Genomic DNA, 19698 nt, shown 5'->3' with positions numbered 1-19698 from the left:
AATTTAAAATGAATTTATTTGCGGATGAAGTTTTGATATATTTAACAGAACCTCAGAATTCTTTGAAGAGTCTACATGCCAGTTTGGAACAATAGGGTGAGATTTCAGGTTACAAAATCAATTGGGAAAAGAGTGAGATTATGTCATTAGCGGAAACAGAATATTCTTCTTGCAAGCATAATGTGAAGTTCAAATGGTCGGATCAGATTAAGTATTTAGATGTTAAGGTAGATAGTAATTATAGTCATTTACAGGAATTAAATTATTTATTGTTATCGTCTAAAATTAAACATTATTTGAACCGATGGAAAGATTTGCCGATTACATTAATAGGAAGTGTTAACTGCATTAAAATGAATATTCTTCCTCAGATTCAATACTTATTTCAATCTATTCCTTGTAAGATTCTTCAAAAAAATTTTAAGGACTTGTATGTTTTGGTGAGGAAATTTTTATGGAAGGATAAAGTGGTAAGGGTGTCTTTACAAAAATTAACTTGGAAATATGAATGAGGAGGTTTTCAACTCTCTCATTTTCAAAATCATCATGATGCAGCACAGTTGAAATTTATTAATAGGATGTTTGAAATAGACAAACCTTTGATATTGAATGATCTCAAATTGGTGAAAGAGGATGGATCCGTTTATTTATAGATGGAACTCTAAATTATTCAGTTGTTATAATTTACCTGGTTTGAAACATTTAATGTATTTATGGTATTTTAAAAAATGAATTTATAGGTACTCAAGGAAAGACTTCAGATAAAACTCCTTTGTATCAAAATAAGCTTTTCTCCTTTACACTTAATACTCAGCTTTTGAAGTTATGGGATCAAAAAGGGTATTAAATTTGTGCAAGATTGTGATGAAGGAGGATATTTTATTTCTTTTCAGAGAATGAAAGAGAAATAGGATACATCTTCAAATACTCTTTTCTCTCATTATCAAATTAAAGCTTTATTGTTGGATAATTTTGGGCATACTTTATGGTTACCTCGATGGTCTGTTTGAAATTTTGCTTACTGAGGGTGGTAAGAAGGGATTTATAACTGAGATGTATGCTTTATTACAGATTAAAATGCCTAAATTGGATTTATATCAATCCAGATTGAAATGGGAGAACGATTTAGGAATACTTATTTCTCAGGATGATTGGATGGGTTTTATAAATTATAAATGTAAAGTATCGATTAGTTCATTATCATTTTATTCATCAATTATATTTAACTCCAGAAAAATTAAGGAGATACAATTTAATTTCTTCAGACATGTTTTAGATGTCACAAGGAAGTAGGTTATTTTTTTATATTTTGTCTGGCTAAGTGAAACAGTAAAACCTTCTTTGGAATAGACTTAAGGAACTTTTAGAAGCTATTTTGAAAGTGAAACTTTCACTAGATCCTTTTAGTATTTTTGTTGGGTAATATTAAGAGGTTGAGTTTCGAATTAAGATTAAATAGATTTCAAACTGCACTTTTGAGATTGGCATTAGCTGCAGCTAGAAAATGTTTGGCACTTGGAAGAATGAGTGATTTGAGTATTCAGAGATGGCATACGGAATTGAGGTCTTGTATTCCATTGGAGAAGATAACATATAACTTGCGTGATAATTTTTTTTAATCATTAAATTTGGAACCCTTATTTGGATTAAATAGGTTTGAGTTTTTGAACCCCCTGCTCACACAGTAGTGGTGTTACTCCAATCCATGGTAATTAATTGATGAATTTTGTAATGGTTAATCTCTTCTTTCTTTTTTCTGTCTTTGGGATAGGTTAATGGAGGGTGAGGTTGCGTGGGTGGCTTGGGAGTTGTAGGGGGTTAGTTTTATTTGAAAATACCATGTATGTAATTTTTCCAATTTTTTTGTTTCATTAATTTTACACAGACATCATCATTTCAATAAATAAACTATGAAAAAAGATTTTGCACAAGTCAGAGTTTAACCAATCAGTCTTAATGCAAAACAGCCAGCAGTAAATGTGTTAATGTTTACAGATCAATTCTGATGCAATGAATTTGCAAATTTGCAATTTGTTTATTAACTCATCAGAGTACGTTGTAATGTCAGCTGATGCTTGTACAGAAGTGTGAAGGGGCATTGACCAGTCAGAGCAGCTTTGCTTCTTTCTACATGTATCTTTTCATGGGCCAGTTATGAACAAACCAACCAAACTAAAAGTGGTGACAAGTTAGACAAGATCAACTCAAATGTTTAAACTGGGAGTATAAATAATGCAAAGACTTGCAGTACATAGCCATCCTGGTACACTTCACTGCTCAGCTCAACTAGGTCAAAGCTATGTCATACAGTGGATCCACAAACCCACTGGCTCATGGCCTCCTCATGCCCCTTCCCCACCAAACTGGTATAATCCAACTCGAACACCATTTTGTCACTGCAGTCCAGTTCCTTCTCACCCACATCTGGGACAGAACACCACACATGCTCTCCATCATTTCCACAACCAAATCAAGTAGCAGTTAGCTCAACGTTATTACAGCGCCAGCAACCTGGGTTTGAATCCCGCACTGTTTGTATGTTCCCTCCATGTCTACGTGGGTTTCTTCCGGGTGCCCCAGTTTCATCCTACCCTCCAAAACGTTGGGAGGTTCATTGGTATAATCGGGTGCCATGGGTTTCATGGGTCAGAAGGGCCTTCTACTGGGCATCTATAGATGATGTGAACAGTAAAAACACAATAGGTGTTGGAGAAAGATAGGTCTCACAGCATCCATATATAACCACTTCGGCCTGAGCCCTTCCTCAAGGAATGAGTAAAAAGAAGGCAGGGATCTGCATCAAAGGCTGGGGAGGGAAGAATGGGCAGTGGGAGGAGTACAGACCAACGGGCAAGAGGTGTTAATTGGATATGGACATGACACAGGAGAGAGGAAAGGTGAAAAGTGACTGGGGGAGGGGGGTTTGAGCTCTGTGGAAGTAGAGCAGTGAGAAAGGAGAAGGAGGGAGAGAGACACACACACACACACACACACACACACACACACACACACACACACACACAGCTAGAGGAGACAGTGAAAGATGGGGGTGGGAGGACCCTAATGGAAATTAGAGGTCTATATTAATGTCATGTGGTTGGAGGGAGCTCAATCAGAAGACGAGCTGTTGTTCCTCCGATTTGCAGCTGGTCTCAGTCAAGCACTACATGAGACCATGGACAGACATGTCGGCAAGGGAATGGGATAGGGAATTGAAAAGGATGGCCACTGGAAGATCCACACCATTGCCACGGACAGAACCGATTTGGTGAGAAGGGAGGAGTGGTTGAGGGAGTCGCGAAGGGAGTGCTCAAAGTGGAAGGCAGAGAGGGGAGGAGCATGGAAGTTATGTCTTCTGGTGGGATTACATAGTAGGCGGAGGAAATGGTGGATGTTGGATGTGAAGGCTGGTGGTGTGGTAGGAGAAGACAAGAGGAATCCTGGGGCAGAGGAGACCAGGGCAGGTGTGTGGGGAATGGAGGATATGCGGGTGAGCACCAAGTTGATCGTGGTAGAGGGAAAGCCATGTTGTTTGAACAAGGACATCTCTGATGATCTCCTGTAGAAGACCTCAGTGTGGGAGCATATGGGAAGGAGCCAGAGAAACTAAGAGAATGGAATCCTTACAGGGGACAGGGTGGGAAGAGCTGTAGTCGAGGTAGCTGTGGGAGTTGGTGAGTTTATAGATGTTTGTCGAGAATTTGTCTCTCAAGATGGAGACAGAGAGATCGAGGAAAGGGAGCGTGTTGCTAGAGGTGGACCAAATGAATTTGAGGTCAGGCTAGAAGTTGACAGCAACTGGTTTTCAGTTCTGCTCTTCTGTGGATGGAATGGGCCCTCAACACCAGGCTGAAGTCTCAGCTTGAATGAAACAGTGGGCTTTCAAGGCACTATCTTCTGGCTTATAAGTCAAGGTGCAAAAAAATGAGTCAAACATGATTTTATGTTAAGTATATCAAAACTGAAATAGACTTAGATTATCAAGTTCTGATGCAGTCACAATTAAGTGAAACTTGGAATGCCAAAACCCAACACAAGAATGCATCAAACAGAGCTCTCTTTCAACTCAGCATTGAATCAGCATTAAGTGCACCCTCCCCAGTAAAGCACAACAGATCTTGTGATCAAATACACCCAAAGTTCTGAGGTTACAGTAAAAATGTAACTCTGGTCTCAAGTGCACATTAAACAATTTCACAGAAAAATCAATTAATCTGTTACAAAGCATCCAAGGATGTGAATCTATTACAGAATATCAAAACAAAAGCTCTTCATATCGATTCTGCTGTAAACTCCAAAAAAGGACTATGTTAAGAAAGACAAATCACATTGTAAGAAAACCCAGGCTGACTGCTCAATGGAGAGATTAATTATTGATTTTAGAGGGTTTTTTAATTGAATTTTTGACTACTTTTGGGATCGATGAACACTTTTTGTAGACTGCTGTAAGTTAATTTCAGAGTAAACATCAAGAAATATGATTGAGGGTTGACGTATTTTAAAGAAAGTTTCTCAAGCACTGCTCAAAGAACAGAATGTGGAAATGTAGTTCAAGGGGAAAGCACATATTGAGATCAGACTTGAAATATACTTCAATTATCATCAATGCTGACGGAATTAAGTGAAACTCAGAACACCGAAACCTAACACAAGAATGCGTCAGAGTTCTATCAACTACAGCATTACAGCATGTTGACAGGATTTCAGGGTCTGAATTACAGGGAAAGGTTGTGCAGACTGGGGCTTTTTTCTCTGGAGCGTAGAAGATTGAGAGGGGACTTGATAGAGGTGTTTAAGATTTTAAAAGGGACAGACAGAGTAAAAGTGGATAGGCTTTTTCAATTAAGAAAGGGGGAGATTCAAGCTAGAGGACATGGTTTAAGATTGAAGGGGGAAAATTATAAGGGGAACATGAGGAGAAATTTCTTTACGCAGAGGGTGGTGGGGATGTGGAATGAGCTTCCGGCAGACATGGTCGAGGCGGGATCATTGGTTACATTTAAGGAAAGACTGGATCGTTACATGGAGAGGAGAGGACTGGAGGGGTATGGACCGGGTGCTGGTCAGTGGGACTAGGAGGGTGGGGATTTTCTACGGCATGGACTAGTAGGGCCGAACTGGCCTGTTCTGTGCTGTAAGTGGTTATATGGTTATATGGTTAAATCAACATCAGTATGGCCCCCCCTTAAGTAAAACGCAACAAATCTTGTTTCTATTGGGGACCAAAGCAAACAGCAGACGAACGTAAAACCTGGATCACGTACAGTTCAGGAGAATTTCTCTTGCATGTTGAACAGATGAGACGTCACTTCCCTTTAGCTGTAGGTAACACCAGGAGAGGAGATGTCCTTGCAATGCCCAGAGCAGATTGACAAGAACTGCTTCATTGTTCCCAAATGAATTGTTTACAACCATCAACTCACACTAAAAGCAAAAGCATAAATACCATCAGTCCAAATGCATGTTAAACCACGTTGCTACCCTATGTACTGAGAAATCTAAAGACAATCTGCTTTCTAAATGGAGAAAGATTACTGAAGAGCAAAACAGAGGCATTTTAATGTCCCCATACACAAATTACAAGACATATGCAGGCAGATGCAACAAATGGTTGGAAGACAAATTGCACACTGACCTTCATTGCAATAGCATAAAACCATTAGTTACAAGTGAAGAAGTTGGCCAATGGGTTGTCTAGTTTGTTCTGCCATTCAATCAAAAGCTGATACATTCTCCCACTCAGCCCCACTCCCCTGCCTCCACCTCATGACCTTTGATACCCTGACTATTCAAATACCTATCAGTCTCTACCAAAAATACACTCAATGACCTGGTTTCTACAGCCACCCGTGGCAGCAAATTCCAGAGGTTCACCACTCTCTGGCTGAAGAAATTCCTCCACATCTGTTTAAAATGGTCACCCTTCAATCCTGAAGTTGTATCCTGTTGTCTTTGACTCCCCTATCAAGGGAAACAACTACTTTGTCCAGGCCTTGCAACATAGAAAATAATTCAAAGTGGTCCCCCTCGCTCTTCTGAACACCAATGAGTAGTCTAAGAGCAAACATTCCTCATATGCTAATCCCTACATTCCAGGAATCATTCTTATGAATCTTCTCTGAACCCTCTCCAATGCCATCACATCTGTTCTTAAAATAAGAAGCCCAAAACTGTACCCTGTACTCCAAGTGAGACCTCACCAATGCCTTATAAAGCCTCAACATTACATCCCTGCTCTTGTATCCTATTCCCCTTGATACAAGCCAACACTGCATTCGTCTTCTTCACCACTGACTCAACCTGGAGGTTCACCATTAGGGAATCCTGCACCAGGAGTCCCAACTTCCTTCATACCTGCAAATTTTGGATTTTCTCCCCATCCTTTCATTCTTTCTCCCAAAGTGCACGACTGGACAATTTTCCACATTGTATCTAATTTGCCACTTCTTTGCCTGTTCTCCAAATCTCTCTGCAGCCTCTCCAATTCCTCCCCATTACCTGCCCCTCCACCTATTTTTGTATCATCTACAAACTAGCCCCAAAGCCATTTATTCAACAATCCAAATCATTCATGTGCAAGATAAAAAGAAGTGGCCCCAACACTGACTCCTGTGGACACCACTGGTAACCGGTAGCTGATCAGATTCAGATCCCTTTATTCCCACTCTCTGTTTCCTGGCAATTCCATGCTACCCACGCTAGTATCCTTCCTGTAATTCCATGGGCTCTCATCCTATTAAACAGCCTCATCTGCAGCATGTTGTCATCAAAGCCTATTGAAAATCGAAATACACCACTTCGTCTGCATCTCCTTTGTCCAGCCTGCTTATGGTTTCCTCAAAAATTGCAGTAGGTTTGTCAGCCAAGATTTTCCCTTAAGGAAACCCTGCTGACTTCGCCCTACCTCGTTATGCATCTCCAGATACTCCATTACCTCATCCTTGACAATCGACTCCAACAACTTCCCATCCACTAATGTTGGGCTGACAGGTCTATAATTTCCTTTCTGCTGCCTCCCTCCCTTTTTAAACAGTTCAGCATTTCTGAACAATAATGTAGCCAATTGTGAGGTATTGCATTTTGGAAGAACAAATCAAGAAAAGACACACACACAGTAAATGGTCGGGCACTAAGGAGTGCAGTAGAACAGAGAAATACAGCTGCCTCATTTCCTGAAAGTAGCATCACAGGTAGATAGGGTTGTAAATAGAACTTTTGGCACATTGGCCTTTATAAATCAAAATACTGAGTACAGGAGTTGGGATGTTATAGTAAAGTTGAATAAGATATTGGTGAGGCCAAATTTGGAGTATTCTGTGCTATTTTGATCACCTAACTACAGGAAAGATATCAATAAGATAGAAAGAGTGCAGAGAAGATTTACTCGGATATTAGGGCTTTTTTTTCCCTCGAGCATAGAAGAATGAGGGGAGATTTGATAGACGTATTTAAAATTCTGAGTATTATAAATCAAGAAAATGAAAGCAGGCTTTTTCCACTGAAGCTAGATGAGACAAAAACTAGAAGTCATGGGTTAAGAGAGAAAGGGGAAAAGATTGGGAGGACCTTCTTTATACACAAGTGGTAAGAGTTTGGAACGAGTTGCCACCTGAAGTGGGAATACGGGCTCAATTTTAACATTTAAGAAGAATTTGGACAGGTATATGGATGGGAGAGGTACAGAGGGCTATGGACTGGGTGCAGGTCTGTGGGACTCAGCAGAATAAGAGATTGGCACGGACTAGAAGGGTTGAAGGGCCTGATTCTGTGCTGTAATGTTCTGTGGTTCTCATAATAAAATTACATAATCAGCATCACTGTGCAAGTAATTTAGTTCAGATTTTTTGGGGTCAGTAAATCTTTCAGCACTCGATGTGTGTACAAAACAGTTCTTACCTCTCGTGTTGCCACTAACAGCAAGGTATCCATAACTGTCATTACTGAATTAACGTCAAACTCCACAGGTACCTCTTTCTGCGGCAACTGAAGTAGTCCACTTGGGTCCTGAATACTAAACCAGAAAATGAAATGGATTGGAGGACTCAAATACCAAGCTGGATCAGGCTTGGTGAAAAAATATGCAAATACTGAAATGGGCAGCAAAATGTAACAGAATGATGGGGTTACTAAAAAAAAGTTCCATAAGTCTTTGGTCAAAGAATAACACTTACTCCCAAAGAACTTTACACCACTAGCAAATTTCTTTAAAAAATTATGTGAAAATAGGCATGTTGTTGTACAGATCCACCAGAATACAAATGACAGAAAATAATCCACAGTAAATCAGACCAAATTTATTTCATCACAGAATCCACAACCAGTGTATTTTAACTGTAGGAAACCCTTGCTAATGTTTATGCGTCTGACATTCTCAAGGATGAATTTTTACGAATATCTGATTTATTTTGCTGCAATTTACATTAATATAATTGCAAACCAAAACACTTATTTAAAAGAATGAAGAAATAGTTTAGTGATTTATTTAAATATTTCTGCATAAATGTGCAATGTAGTAATTTTTTGAGCAATTCTTATCCAACCAACCTGTTTATGTAAGCCTGCGTATGGGGGCCTGTAAGGAGGTTGCTGGAGTGGGGTAAAGGGAGGATGCAAATGGTGAACATGTAAGTATTTAGACTCTCAGATGCAACTGGAGGGGTTTAAAGAGCAGCTGTGGTTAACCTGGTTACTCCTGGTTAACCAGAAATAATGGATAGTGTTGGGCAAAATAAATAGGTACTGTACTAGAAGTGCATCACAAATTGAAACAGAGCATGGTAATGGGAAGGTCTCAGAAATTCTTCCTGGAGTATGTGAATCAAAACATGCACGAGAAAGGAAACAGCTAAAGGCAAATGTAAAGAAGTTTAAATGGAAGGACAATCACAAAGACTAAAACCAAAAACATTTAAAAAATCTGAAGAGCTGAAACTAATTTTAAAAAGTTCTATTTCCCCTGGCCAAGTCTGTTGAAATGGGCTTTCTGTACTTGAACCTGATTTAACAACGAGTTCAGCGAGGAGGTTCCACATCATAGAGCCGGGGAATCTGTGGAAATTGGTGTCTGTCCCTTGAACTGCTGCTGAACAAGGTGTCCTGGAAACCACGTTCTGCCGAAAGACCCAGTTAAACTTTATCTGCTGGCTGGCAGAATCTGCCCCAGTTACTTTCGTTCACTTCTGTTTGCTGTGGGATGTCTCAAGTCATTTAAAACTCACCTGAAGTAATGACAAAGGGACTGGAATGTAATTGTAGCAGAATGTGCTTGAGACGGCTCAGTGATGGTTTCCTGCAAAGGCAAAGGACACAGTTTGGAAGAAGCCTTGGGTTCAGAAATGAGCTGCCAAGCTGCATTAAACCAAGAGAATGTGGTCCAATCGGTAGGTGGAGCCTTACCATCATTTTAAAAAGTTGACTGCGTCGGGTGTTTACATCTGGAAAAAAGATGGCAGCCCCACCAAGGATGGTCTTCTCAGCTTCTTTCCTCAATGATCCAGAAACCAGATCATATTTCTCACCATCCACTACTGCTTAGAAAAGAGGCAATGATACAAAGTCTTCAGATTACCAGCAGCCCTTGAAGCAGTCAATGCCCCAAGTATACACAGTGCAGAATGTCTATCTTGAGTCATCCGAGAAAATTATGTTCAAAGCAAGATACATCACAGCCTGTTGTCCACATTTACCAAAATATATTAGTCCATCAGAAAACTCAAAACAGCTATCTAAAAATTCCAAGGATGACAGATACAAGAAATCTGAAACTAAAACAGAAAATGCTGTAAAGAATCAGCAGGTCCGGCAACATCTGTGGAATGAGAAACCGTTCATGCTTCAGGCCAAGGACGTTAATTTCTTCTGTCCAAAAATGCAGCTGGACCTGCTGATCGCTCCCAGTACATTCTTGTTTCCAACAACCCCATTTATTACCTTCACAAAGATACACGAAGAGGTCGCGAGCAGATTCTGGGTCAATGGGCTGTTTCTTCTCTGTGCCAGGCTGTACTGTGACCTGTGCTTTCTCAGACTGAGGAGATCCAGACAGTAGCACAAAGCAATTCTGAAGAAGTTTCAACAAAATAGTCTGTGCCTGGATGCATTCCTGTTCTCGACTGTAGGAGAAAAAGTGGTGGATGTTATCTTTCATGCATCCAGAGTGCTTAACTCGAGTTGAATTTGATGCAAGGTACTACCAGTGATAAATGTCCTCTCATTCCTTCTTAAACTATTATCTACTTTCTCCTGAACCTTCCGTATTATTCTTATTAAAATCTAATAAAAATTGGGTGACACGATTAGCGCAAAGCTTTTACAGCGCCAGCAATTGAGACCTGGGTTTGAATCCCAGGCTGTCTGTAAGGAGTGTGTACGTTCTCCCCGTGTCTGTGCGGGTTTTCCCCAAGGGATCCGGTTTCCTTCCACCGTTTAAAACATACTGAGAGAGTAGGTTAATCAGGTGTAAATTGGACAGCATGGGCTTGTGGGTCGAAAGGATCTGTTACTGTGCTGCATGTCTAAATTTAAATTTATAATTAAAAAAAAATTATTAACTGATCCTCAACAGATACTTGAAAGAAATGAGTTCACTGTAGGACAGCATGGGGCTTTATTCTATTTCCTTGATTGATCGGGTTTTGTGATGGAATGGTGAACACAGATCATACTTGCACTGGTTCCCATTAAAACACTGCAGAGAATGTTGCTGAACCTCTCAATGAGGCATGGCCAGATCCAATCTCCGATATGAAGTGTAAACATTTGGACTCTATATCCTAATTTTTTCTTCTTTATTTTTATTGGTTTCATGAAGTAAATGTTACATCAGTTCATGACAATAAAGTATTGACAAATCACATCTAATAATAAAACTGGTGTTGAGACCTACGTTACATTGAGAAGGAGAGAAAAAGTACACCATACCAATTTCCAACCCCCTTCTTTCAGAGGCCACTGGCTAAACATGAACAGTAATAATAATAAGGTAGGTAATCAATGGGGTCAAAATCTAAAAGTTAACATCTTACAAATTTTGAAAATAATTAAGAACCCCATAAGGAAAGAGAGTTAAGATTTATTTCCGAAGTCAGACATGCCATCATATTGGACAACCACTGAGTGTGAGGGGAGGGACAGCATCTTTCCGTATCATGAATATGGCCCTTCTAACGATAAGGGAGGTGAGGGCAGTGACATGGGATCATGAAGCCGTCAATATCAGACCCGTTGGCCCCATCTATTCCAAAGAGAGTGAGAAAAGGATTTGGTGACTCTATATTCTCAGGCAACTGAGACTTAGATGCCAGAATTTTTTTTTAAATTATTTTTATCAATGCAGGACAGTAAAAGGCCCTGGCGGCCATGATACCCGTGCCGCCCAATTAACCTATCCATTCGTACATTTTTGGAAGTGGAGCATCCGGAGGAAACCCACGTGGACACGGGGAGAATGTACAAACTCATTACAATAGTGCTGGATTCGAACTCAGGTCGCTAGCACTGTGATAGCGAGGTACTAACCACTACTCTGACCAGCTCACCCGCTCCTCCACCCAAGTGAAATAAAAATTGTGCTGTGACAATTCTTGCTTAGTTTTGCTTCCAAGTTAGTTGTAAATAGATTGGCATGGAAAAGGCTAAACTCTTGCTTCAGTGAAGTGGGTAATGTCATCTGAAGACTGTCTATCACTCAGGTAAATATTATTTTGAAGAAGAACAGAGTTCTCCTGATCTATCTTTTTAGGCAGTCTTTAAGGATCAAGATTTGAATCCGCTTCAGTCTCATGAATTTGGAGTGATAAAGCCAATGTGGGAACTGTAGGGGCTGGACGGATCAGAGGTTAATTTGCGAGATAGTGTGCTACTTCCCCTGAGCGTGGGTGCCCCTTCCAATTATTCCACATTTCTTTTTTTTTTTTTTTTTTTTTTTTTTTTTTTTTTTTTTTTTTTAATTTTTTTATTTTTCACACCATAAATCACATTAGCCATGATATACACTATTTCTTTTCACACATATACAGTGACTTTTTCTCCCCCCCCCCCTTTCCTCCCAAACCACCCCCCACCCAATTATTCCACATTTCTTGATCCTGTGTCACGGAGCCCCCAAGAATCAGAGGGTGTTTGAAGGACCTGTACTGTGCTATAATGATCTAAGGTCCAAGGATATCCTTAAATCCTTTCTTCTATCCATGTGGTAATCCTTAGCCATAAAAAGCTTAGAACACCTGACTCCCAAGACACAAAGGGTGCACATTTCTCAGGGTCATGCAGTGACCCTGAGAAACCAGCTTGGAGGATTATCTCTATTCTGCAGACATTTGGTGTAAGGCCCTTGTTTCTCAGACGCTTCAGTGAACAAACCAGTGATAGCCTGCAACTAGGCTTCCAAGTACGTACAATATGATCTACACGCTACTGCTGTTCTATTCAGGCTTGGTGCCCTTGGTACTGGGATGCCGTTGCCCAAGGTCAAATTGCTTCCTTTTACTTTTGATAATTGGCTCCACACTCATTGGAATTGGATCAGAAAGGAGGTGCCGCATTGAGGAAAGATTCATTTTTCAAAACGTTGTGGAAATACTAATTTAAAAAATAAATAATTGCTGGGCGAACTCAGAGTAGGTCACACAGCATCCATAAGAGGTAAACCAGCATATGTAACCGATGATTGTGGCCTGAGCCCTTCATCAAGGTATGAGCAAAAAGCAGGCAGGCTTCAAAGAAGCCTTCTCTCTTCAAAGAGAGAACTCCTTCAGGACAGGAATCCCTTGAAGAGACTTTGCAGTGGGGCAAATGGAGCGAAACACGGAAGTCTACAGGCAGATGCTGCAATTGTATTAAAACAAAAAAATGCTGATGGAACTCAGCTGGTCATGCAGCATCCATAGGAGGTAAAGATATACGACTGATGTTTCGGGCCTGAGCCCTTCTTCAAGGTATGAGCAAAAACCAGGCCTGAACTCTTCCAGGGATGCCTACACTAAAGAAGATCTCCACCTCTCTTCCTCCCACCGCTTAAAACGTACTGGGAGAGTAGGTTAATCAGGTGTAAATTGGACAGCATGGGCTTGTGGGTCGAAAGGGTCTGTTACTGTGCTGTATGTCTAAATTTAAATGTATAATTTAGAAAAATTTATTAACTGATCCTCATCAGATACTTGAAAGAAATGAGTTCACTGCAGGACAGCATAGGGCTTTATTCTATTTTTTGCAATGGAATGGTGGACACAGATCATACTTGCACTGATTCCCATTAAAACATTGCAATTAAAAAATTGTCAAAAATTGACATTTTCCAAATGTCATTAGATATGGGAATAGTGCCGGAGGATTGGCGCATTGCGCATGTGGTTCCGTTATTTAAAAAGGGTTCAAGGAGGAAGCCTGGCAACTATCGGCCTGTAAGTTTGACGTCTGTGGTAGGTAAATTAATGGAGAAAATTCTTAGAGATAGTACTTATAAACATCTGGATAGACAGGGTCTGATCAGGAGCACTCAACATGGATTTGTGGGAGGAAGGTCATGTTTGACCAATCTGATTGAATTTTTTGAAGAGGTGACTAGGAATGTGGATGAGGGTAGCGCAGTGGATGTTGTCTATATGGACTTCAGTAAGGCCTTCGATAAGGTACCACATGGAAGGTTAGTTAGGAAGGTGCAGTCTTTAGGTATAAATTTTGAGATAGTCAAATGGATTGAACATTGGCTGAAAGGGAGAGGCCAGAGAGTGGTAGTGGATAATTGTCTGTCAGGTTGGAGGCCGGTGACCAGTGGTGTGCCTCAAGGATCTGTATTGGGCCCATTGTTGTTCGTTATATACATTAATGATCTAGATGATGGGGTGGTGAATTGGATTAGTAAATATGCAGACGATACTAAGATAGGTGGAATAGTGGATAATGAAGAAGGTTTTCAAGGATTGCAGAGGGATTTGGGCTGCTTAGAAAAGTGGGCTGAAAAATGGCAGATGGAATTTAATGCTGATAAGTGTGAGGTGCTTCATTTTGGTAAGAAGAATCAGAATAGGACATACGTGGTAAATGGGAGAGCATTGAGGAATACAGAAGAGCAGAAAGATTTAGGAGTAACGGTACATCGTTCCCTGAAGGTAGAAACTCACGTGAATAGGGTGGTGAAGAAGGCTTTTAGTATGCTGGCCTTTATCAATCATTGCATGGAATATAGGAGTTGGGAGGTGATGTTGAGATTGTATAAGATGTTGGTGCGGCCTAATTTGGAGTTCTGTGTGCAGTTCTGGTTGCCTAATTATAGGAAGGATATAAACAGAGTGGAGAGAGTGCAGAGAAGGTTTACCAGAATGTTACCTGGGTTTAAGCATCTAGAGTATAGGGAGAGATTGGACAGATTAGGTCTTTATTCTTTGGAGCGTAGAAGGTTGAGAGGGGATTGGATAGAAGTATTTAAGATTATGAAAGGGATAGACAGAGTGGATGTGGATAGACTATTTCCGTTAAGAGGAGGAAAGATTAAAACAAGAGGACATGAGTTAAGAATTAAGGGGCAGAGGTTTAGAGGTAACATGAGGGGGAACTTCTTTACTCAGAGAGTGGTAGCCGTGTGGAATGAGCTAATGGCCTGTTTCCGTGCTGCAATTGTTATGAAAAAAAAAGAACGTTGCTGAACCTCTCAATGAGGCATGGCCAGATCCAATCTCCGATATGAAGGGTCTCTTTGGGGGATGCCTAACCTGAAGAAGTACTCCTCCTCTCTTTGAAGGATGTCCACCCTGAAGTTTTACTACGCTCTTCAAAGGTATTTCAGGCACCTGCCTGTTTTTTAACTCATACCTTGAAGAAGGGCTCAGGCCCAAAATGTTAGTCACATATCTTTACCTCCTATGGGCACCATGTGACCTGCTGAGTTCCTCCAACCCTATTTTGTGTTTTTACAACAATCAAGTGTGCACTTTTGTGTTTCACTTGTGGAAATGATGCAGTCTTCTTTGAGATTGGTCACCATGCATCCTTTCTTCAGCATCGCGGTTGGCAGCCTATCGTGAACTGAATTTGAGGACAGTGTTCCACAGTCCTTTCCGCTTGACGGTCAAGGACTTTAGCAAGGTTGAAAAGGACATGCACAGTGGTTGGTGCACCCTGCGTCTCTTTTAAATTGTGTCATGATGCTTCTGCCCACTTTGTCTTGAGATAAATGGAATCCACACTGCAATTCAAGCAGTAGCTTTTCAACCATTCAGTGGAGGCTGTTGAGGAGGACTCTGGCACTGGATTTCCACTGGACAGACAGCAACATCTATCCCTGATCATTAATTATCTGGTTATTTTCATAGGTTGTGGACCCTACTATACCTGAATGGTTGCTAAATTTCCTTACATGGTAGCTACTATATTCAAAGTATATTATGAGCTTAAAGGTCCTTTGGAACACCCAGAACTCGCACCTGCTCAGAACTCACTTCTCTTGCTTTCAAAGAATCTGCTCTAGCAGCCTTCTCTAAGTCCAACAGAGACACAAGTTCATATTTATTTGTCATCTGACTGTATGAGTACAACCCGACCAAACAGCGTTCTCCGGTCCTTGATGCAACAGACTGCAAACACATATACATACAAACAAACAATACATATGCACAGCACATATATTTGTATGAGTTGTTCAGCAATCTCACTGCCTGTGCGAAGAAGCCTGGTGGTCTGGCTCTGATGCTCCTGTATCTCTTTCCTGACGAGAAGAGCTGGAAGATGCTGTATGCAACGTGGCAGGGGTCCTCACCGACTTTACGAACCTTCTTTAGACGATTCTGTAAAATCGCATCAATTGGAAGTGGAGGGGGTGATGATGGGGAGTGGGAAGAGGAAGAAGGGAAGCCCTAGTCATCCTCTCTGCCGCTCTTATGGTCTTATGGATTGAGCTCTGATCTGTAGGTCTACAGCAACCGTACCACACGTGATGCAGCTGGCCAGGACACTCTTGATAGAACTACTGTAGAAGGATGACATAATGGTGACTGGTAGCCTTGCCCGCCTCAGTCTTTTCAGGAAGTGCAGTCGCTGTTGTGTCTTCCTGACAAATGAGGAGATGTTGAGTGTCCACAATAGGTCACTCCAAGGAACTTGGATCCCTCCACTACTGAGCTATTATGTGAAGTGGAGGGTGGTCATCCTGAAGTCCATGATCATCTCTTTGTCTTCCCCCATGTTGTTATTCTCGTAAAATTTAAGTAAGGCTATGTTGTGTCATCTGCAAACTTGATGACACTGGAAGCTGGATCTGGCAATGCGATCGTGGGTCAGTAGTGTGAACAGTAATGGGCTGAGCACACAGCAGTGAGGTGTGATGGTGCTCAACGTTCTGCCTCCAATCCAGACAGACTGTGGTCTTTCAGTTAGGAAGTCCAGGATCCAGTTACAGAGAGGGGTGTTGAGGCCCAAAGAGGACAGCTTCTCCACCAGTCTCTGGGGAATGTTTGCATTAAATGTCAATAAATAGCAGCCTGGCATATGAAGCATCGTTCTGCAGGTGGGTCAGGATGGAATGAACCGTCACAGCTAAAGCATTAGATTTCAGATTTGTTGTCAGAGTACATATATGACATAACATACAACCCTGAGATTGCCACTAATTGGTAGTATGAAAAATAAACTGTACACACTGTAAACATGGAGACAAATAAAAGAACTGCAAACAGATAACAAAGTAAACAAACTGTGCAATACGGAAAGAGAACAAAGAAAATCAATGAAGTGCACAAATAAGAGCCCTTAAATGAGTCCCTAATTGAGTTTGTTGTTGAGGAGTCTGATGGTGGAGGGGAAGCAGCTGTTCCTGAACCTGGTGGTGTGAGTCTTGTGACACGTGGACCTCTTTTCTGATGGTAGCAACGAGTACAGAGCATGTGCTGGGTGGTGTGGATCCTAGATGATTGCTGCTGCTCTCCGATGGCAGAGTTCCCTGTAGATGTTCTTGATAGGGGCCAGGGTTTTGCCTGTGATGTTCTGAGCAGTGTCCATTAACTTTTGGAGGGCTTTACCCTCAGGGGTATTGGTGTTCCCATACCAGACCACGATGCAGCCGGTCAGCACACTTTCCACCACCCCTCTGTAGAAATTTGCCAGGGTTTCTGGTGTCATACCAAACTCCTAAGGAAGTAGAGGCACTGATGGACTTTCTTCATAATGCCATTGGTGTATTGGGTCCAGAAAAGATCCTCCCAGATAATGACACCCTCTCCACCTCTAATCCCCCAAAGATCACTGGATTATATACCTCTGGCTTTCCTTTCCTGAAGTCAACAATCAGCTCCTTAGTTTTGGTGACATTAAGTGGAAGGTGTTGTTGGTGCACCATTCAGCCAAGTTTTCAATCTCCATCCTGTAGGCTGACTCATCCTTTATACAACCCACTAACCGTGGTATCGTCGGCAAATTTGATTGTGCTATTGTCGTACCAAGCTACACAGTCATAGGTGTAAAGTGAGTAGAGCAGGGGGCTAAAAACACAGCTCTGCGGTGCGGTACAGATGGAGATTGTGGAGGAGAACTTCTTACCATTCCTCATGGATTATGGTCTGGAGACGAGGAAATCCATGATCCAATTACATGGTGGGGTGTTGAGTCCCAGGTCTTGGAGTTGGCTGATTAGTTTTGAGGGGATGATGGTGTTAAATGCCAAACTGTAGTCGATAAAGAGCATCCTGATGTATGTATGTTTACTGTCCAGGTGTTACAGGGCTTTGTGTAGAGCCAGTGAGGTGGCATCTGCCGTAGACCTGTTTCTATAACGGGCAAACTGGAATGGATCCATATCACCGCTCAGACAGGAGCTAATATGCTTCATCACCAGTATTTCAAAACACTTCATCGCTGTTGATGTAAGTGCTACTGGTCAATAGTTGTTAAGGCAGGTTACTGCACTCTTCTTGGGTATCAGTAGGATTGATGCCTGAAGTGAGATATTGAAGATATCTGTGAATATCTTGGTAATTCATCAGTGGAACGGTTCTGTCTGTCGGCAAATTGAAATGAGTCCAGCATCCCTAGGAGCTGTGCTTTGATACGTTCCAGCATCAGACACTCGAAGCATTTCATAATAGTGGAGGTCAGTGCCACAGGGTGGTGGTCACTGAGGCCTATTATTGTGGTCCTCTTTGGCACCGGAAATCCTTAGGGACAATGGACTGCTGCAGTGAAGTGTTTAAGATGTCTGTGCAGACCTCTATCAGTTGGAGCACAGTCCCTCAGTACCCAACCAGATATGTTGTCTGGTCCCATTGCCTTGTGTGGGTTCACCTTGGACACTGATTTCCTCATCTTGATCACAGCTACACAAAGGGCATATTCATTGGGGGAGTTGGAGCTTTCTTTGGTGCCATCCTGTTCTACTCATCGAACCATCTGCAGAAAATGTTCAGTTAGTCCAAAGGAAGATGTCGTTGTCTTGACTCGCAAGGTTATCTTGTGATCCGTTATAATCTTGATCCCTTACCACATGCACCTCGTGCCTGTGGATCTTCTGTGCATACCCGTTTTCCCTTGGGATTGCACAGAATTCGGCCCTGGCTGATCTTAGTGCCATCCTACCTGTCCTGAAGGCAGCATCACGAGCTCTGAGAAGGACCCTGACCTCTGCATCCAATCATGGCTTCTGGCTATCCTTGGTTGTTAAGTATCTGACCTTGGTGACATCCTCAATGCACTTACTGATGCAGCCAGTCAATGAGCTCATGTACTCCTCTATGTTTACATGACCATTATAGGTGGCCACCTCCCTGAAACAGTTCCAGACAGTGGTCTTCAAGCTGTCTTGCAGCACGGCTATGGCCCACCGCCCCCCCCCACCCCCAGCTACATCCTGATCTCCCGGTGAACTGGCTTTGATGCACGTGTAACATCAACCAAATATCTATGCCAACATGGATCGCTGTCTCCAGGAAAAGCCAAGTTAGGAGAATTTTTTAAAAACGCTTACTTTTCTCTGAATTTTTTGTAGAAGTTCCAGAACAGTCTTAAGTTAAGATCTGAAAAGTCCAGGTAAGGTTTCTGTTTTAACTTCCGCTCCTTAAGTTCTGCCTAAGAGTAGAGAAAGAATATTTAATGCATAAGCTTTTGTAGAACATGATCTATTTAAACTAGATTCAAATTGAAACAAGGTCATGTAGAATTGGCAAGCTTTCTGGATGTTCTATGAATTACCTCACTGATCGTCATGACAGGTACACCTCAAGGATTTGTGCTTAGCCCACTGCTCTACTCATTCTACACCCACAACTGTGTGGGTGTGATCTACAAATTTGCCAATGACACCATGGTCATCGAGAGAATCGCAGACGGCAGTGAGGATGAATACAGGAGGGAGATAGATCAGCTGGTTGAACGATGTCACAAAAACTTTGCTCTCAACATTAGCAAAACTGTGGACTTCAGGAGCTGGAAATCAGGAAAGTATAAACCAGTCCTCATTGAGGGGTTAGCAGTGGAAAGGGTCAAGAATTTCAAATTCCTGGGTGTCAACTTCTCTGAAGATCTATCCTGGGCCTCCATGTCAATGCAATCATGAAGAAGGCTCGCCACCTGCTATACTTCAATATTTGGTATGTCACTAAAGACCTTTGCACTTTTCTACAGTGGTACCATGGAGAACATTCTGACTGGTTGCATCACTGTCTGGTTTGGGGGTGGCAATACACAGGTCAAGAAAAGACTACAAGAGTTGTAAACTCT

At 41.7% G+C, this 19698-nt stretch overlaps 1 protein-coding gene across 9 annotated transcripts in view; it reads right to left on the bottom strand.

Annotated features, from left to right (window-relative positions):
- Positions 1-19698, bottom strand: part of zzef1 (zinc finger, ZZ-type with EF hand domain 1) — a 315777-nt gene that overhangs the window by 214680 nt on the left and 81399 nt on the right. For all 9 annotated transcript variants that reach the window (XR_011340087.1, XM_069884994.1, XM_069884997.1 and 6 more), the window contains exons 14-19: positions 18947-19047; positions 9931-10112; positions 9397-9527; positions 9219-9289; positions 7897-8011; positions 5265-5424 (exon numbers count right to left, since the gene is read on the bottom strand). Coding sequence is in view for 8 of the 9 variants with exons in the window: in XM_069884994.1 (XP_069741095.1) it covers positions 5265-5424; positions 7897-8011; positions 9219-9289; positions 9397-9527; positions 9931-10112; positions 18947-19047 (760 nt within the window). In the remaining variant the exon portion in view is untranslated. The remainder of the gene's footprint in view (positions 1-5264; positions 5425-7896; positions 8012-9218; positions 9290-9396; positions 9528-9930; positions 10113-18946; positions 19048-19698) is intronic.

Source organism: Narcine bancroftii, chromosome 6, assembly GCF_036971445.1.
Source record: "Narcine bancroftii isolate sNarBan1 chromosome 6, sNarBan1.hap1, whole genome shotgun sequence".
NCBI lineage: Eukaryota > Metazoa > Chordata > Chondrichthyes > Torpediniformes > Narcinidae > Narcine > Narcine bancroftii.
Note: the sequence above shows the minus strand (reverse complement) of the source record. Positions and strands in the feature narration are given on the sequence as shown.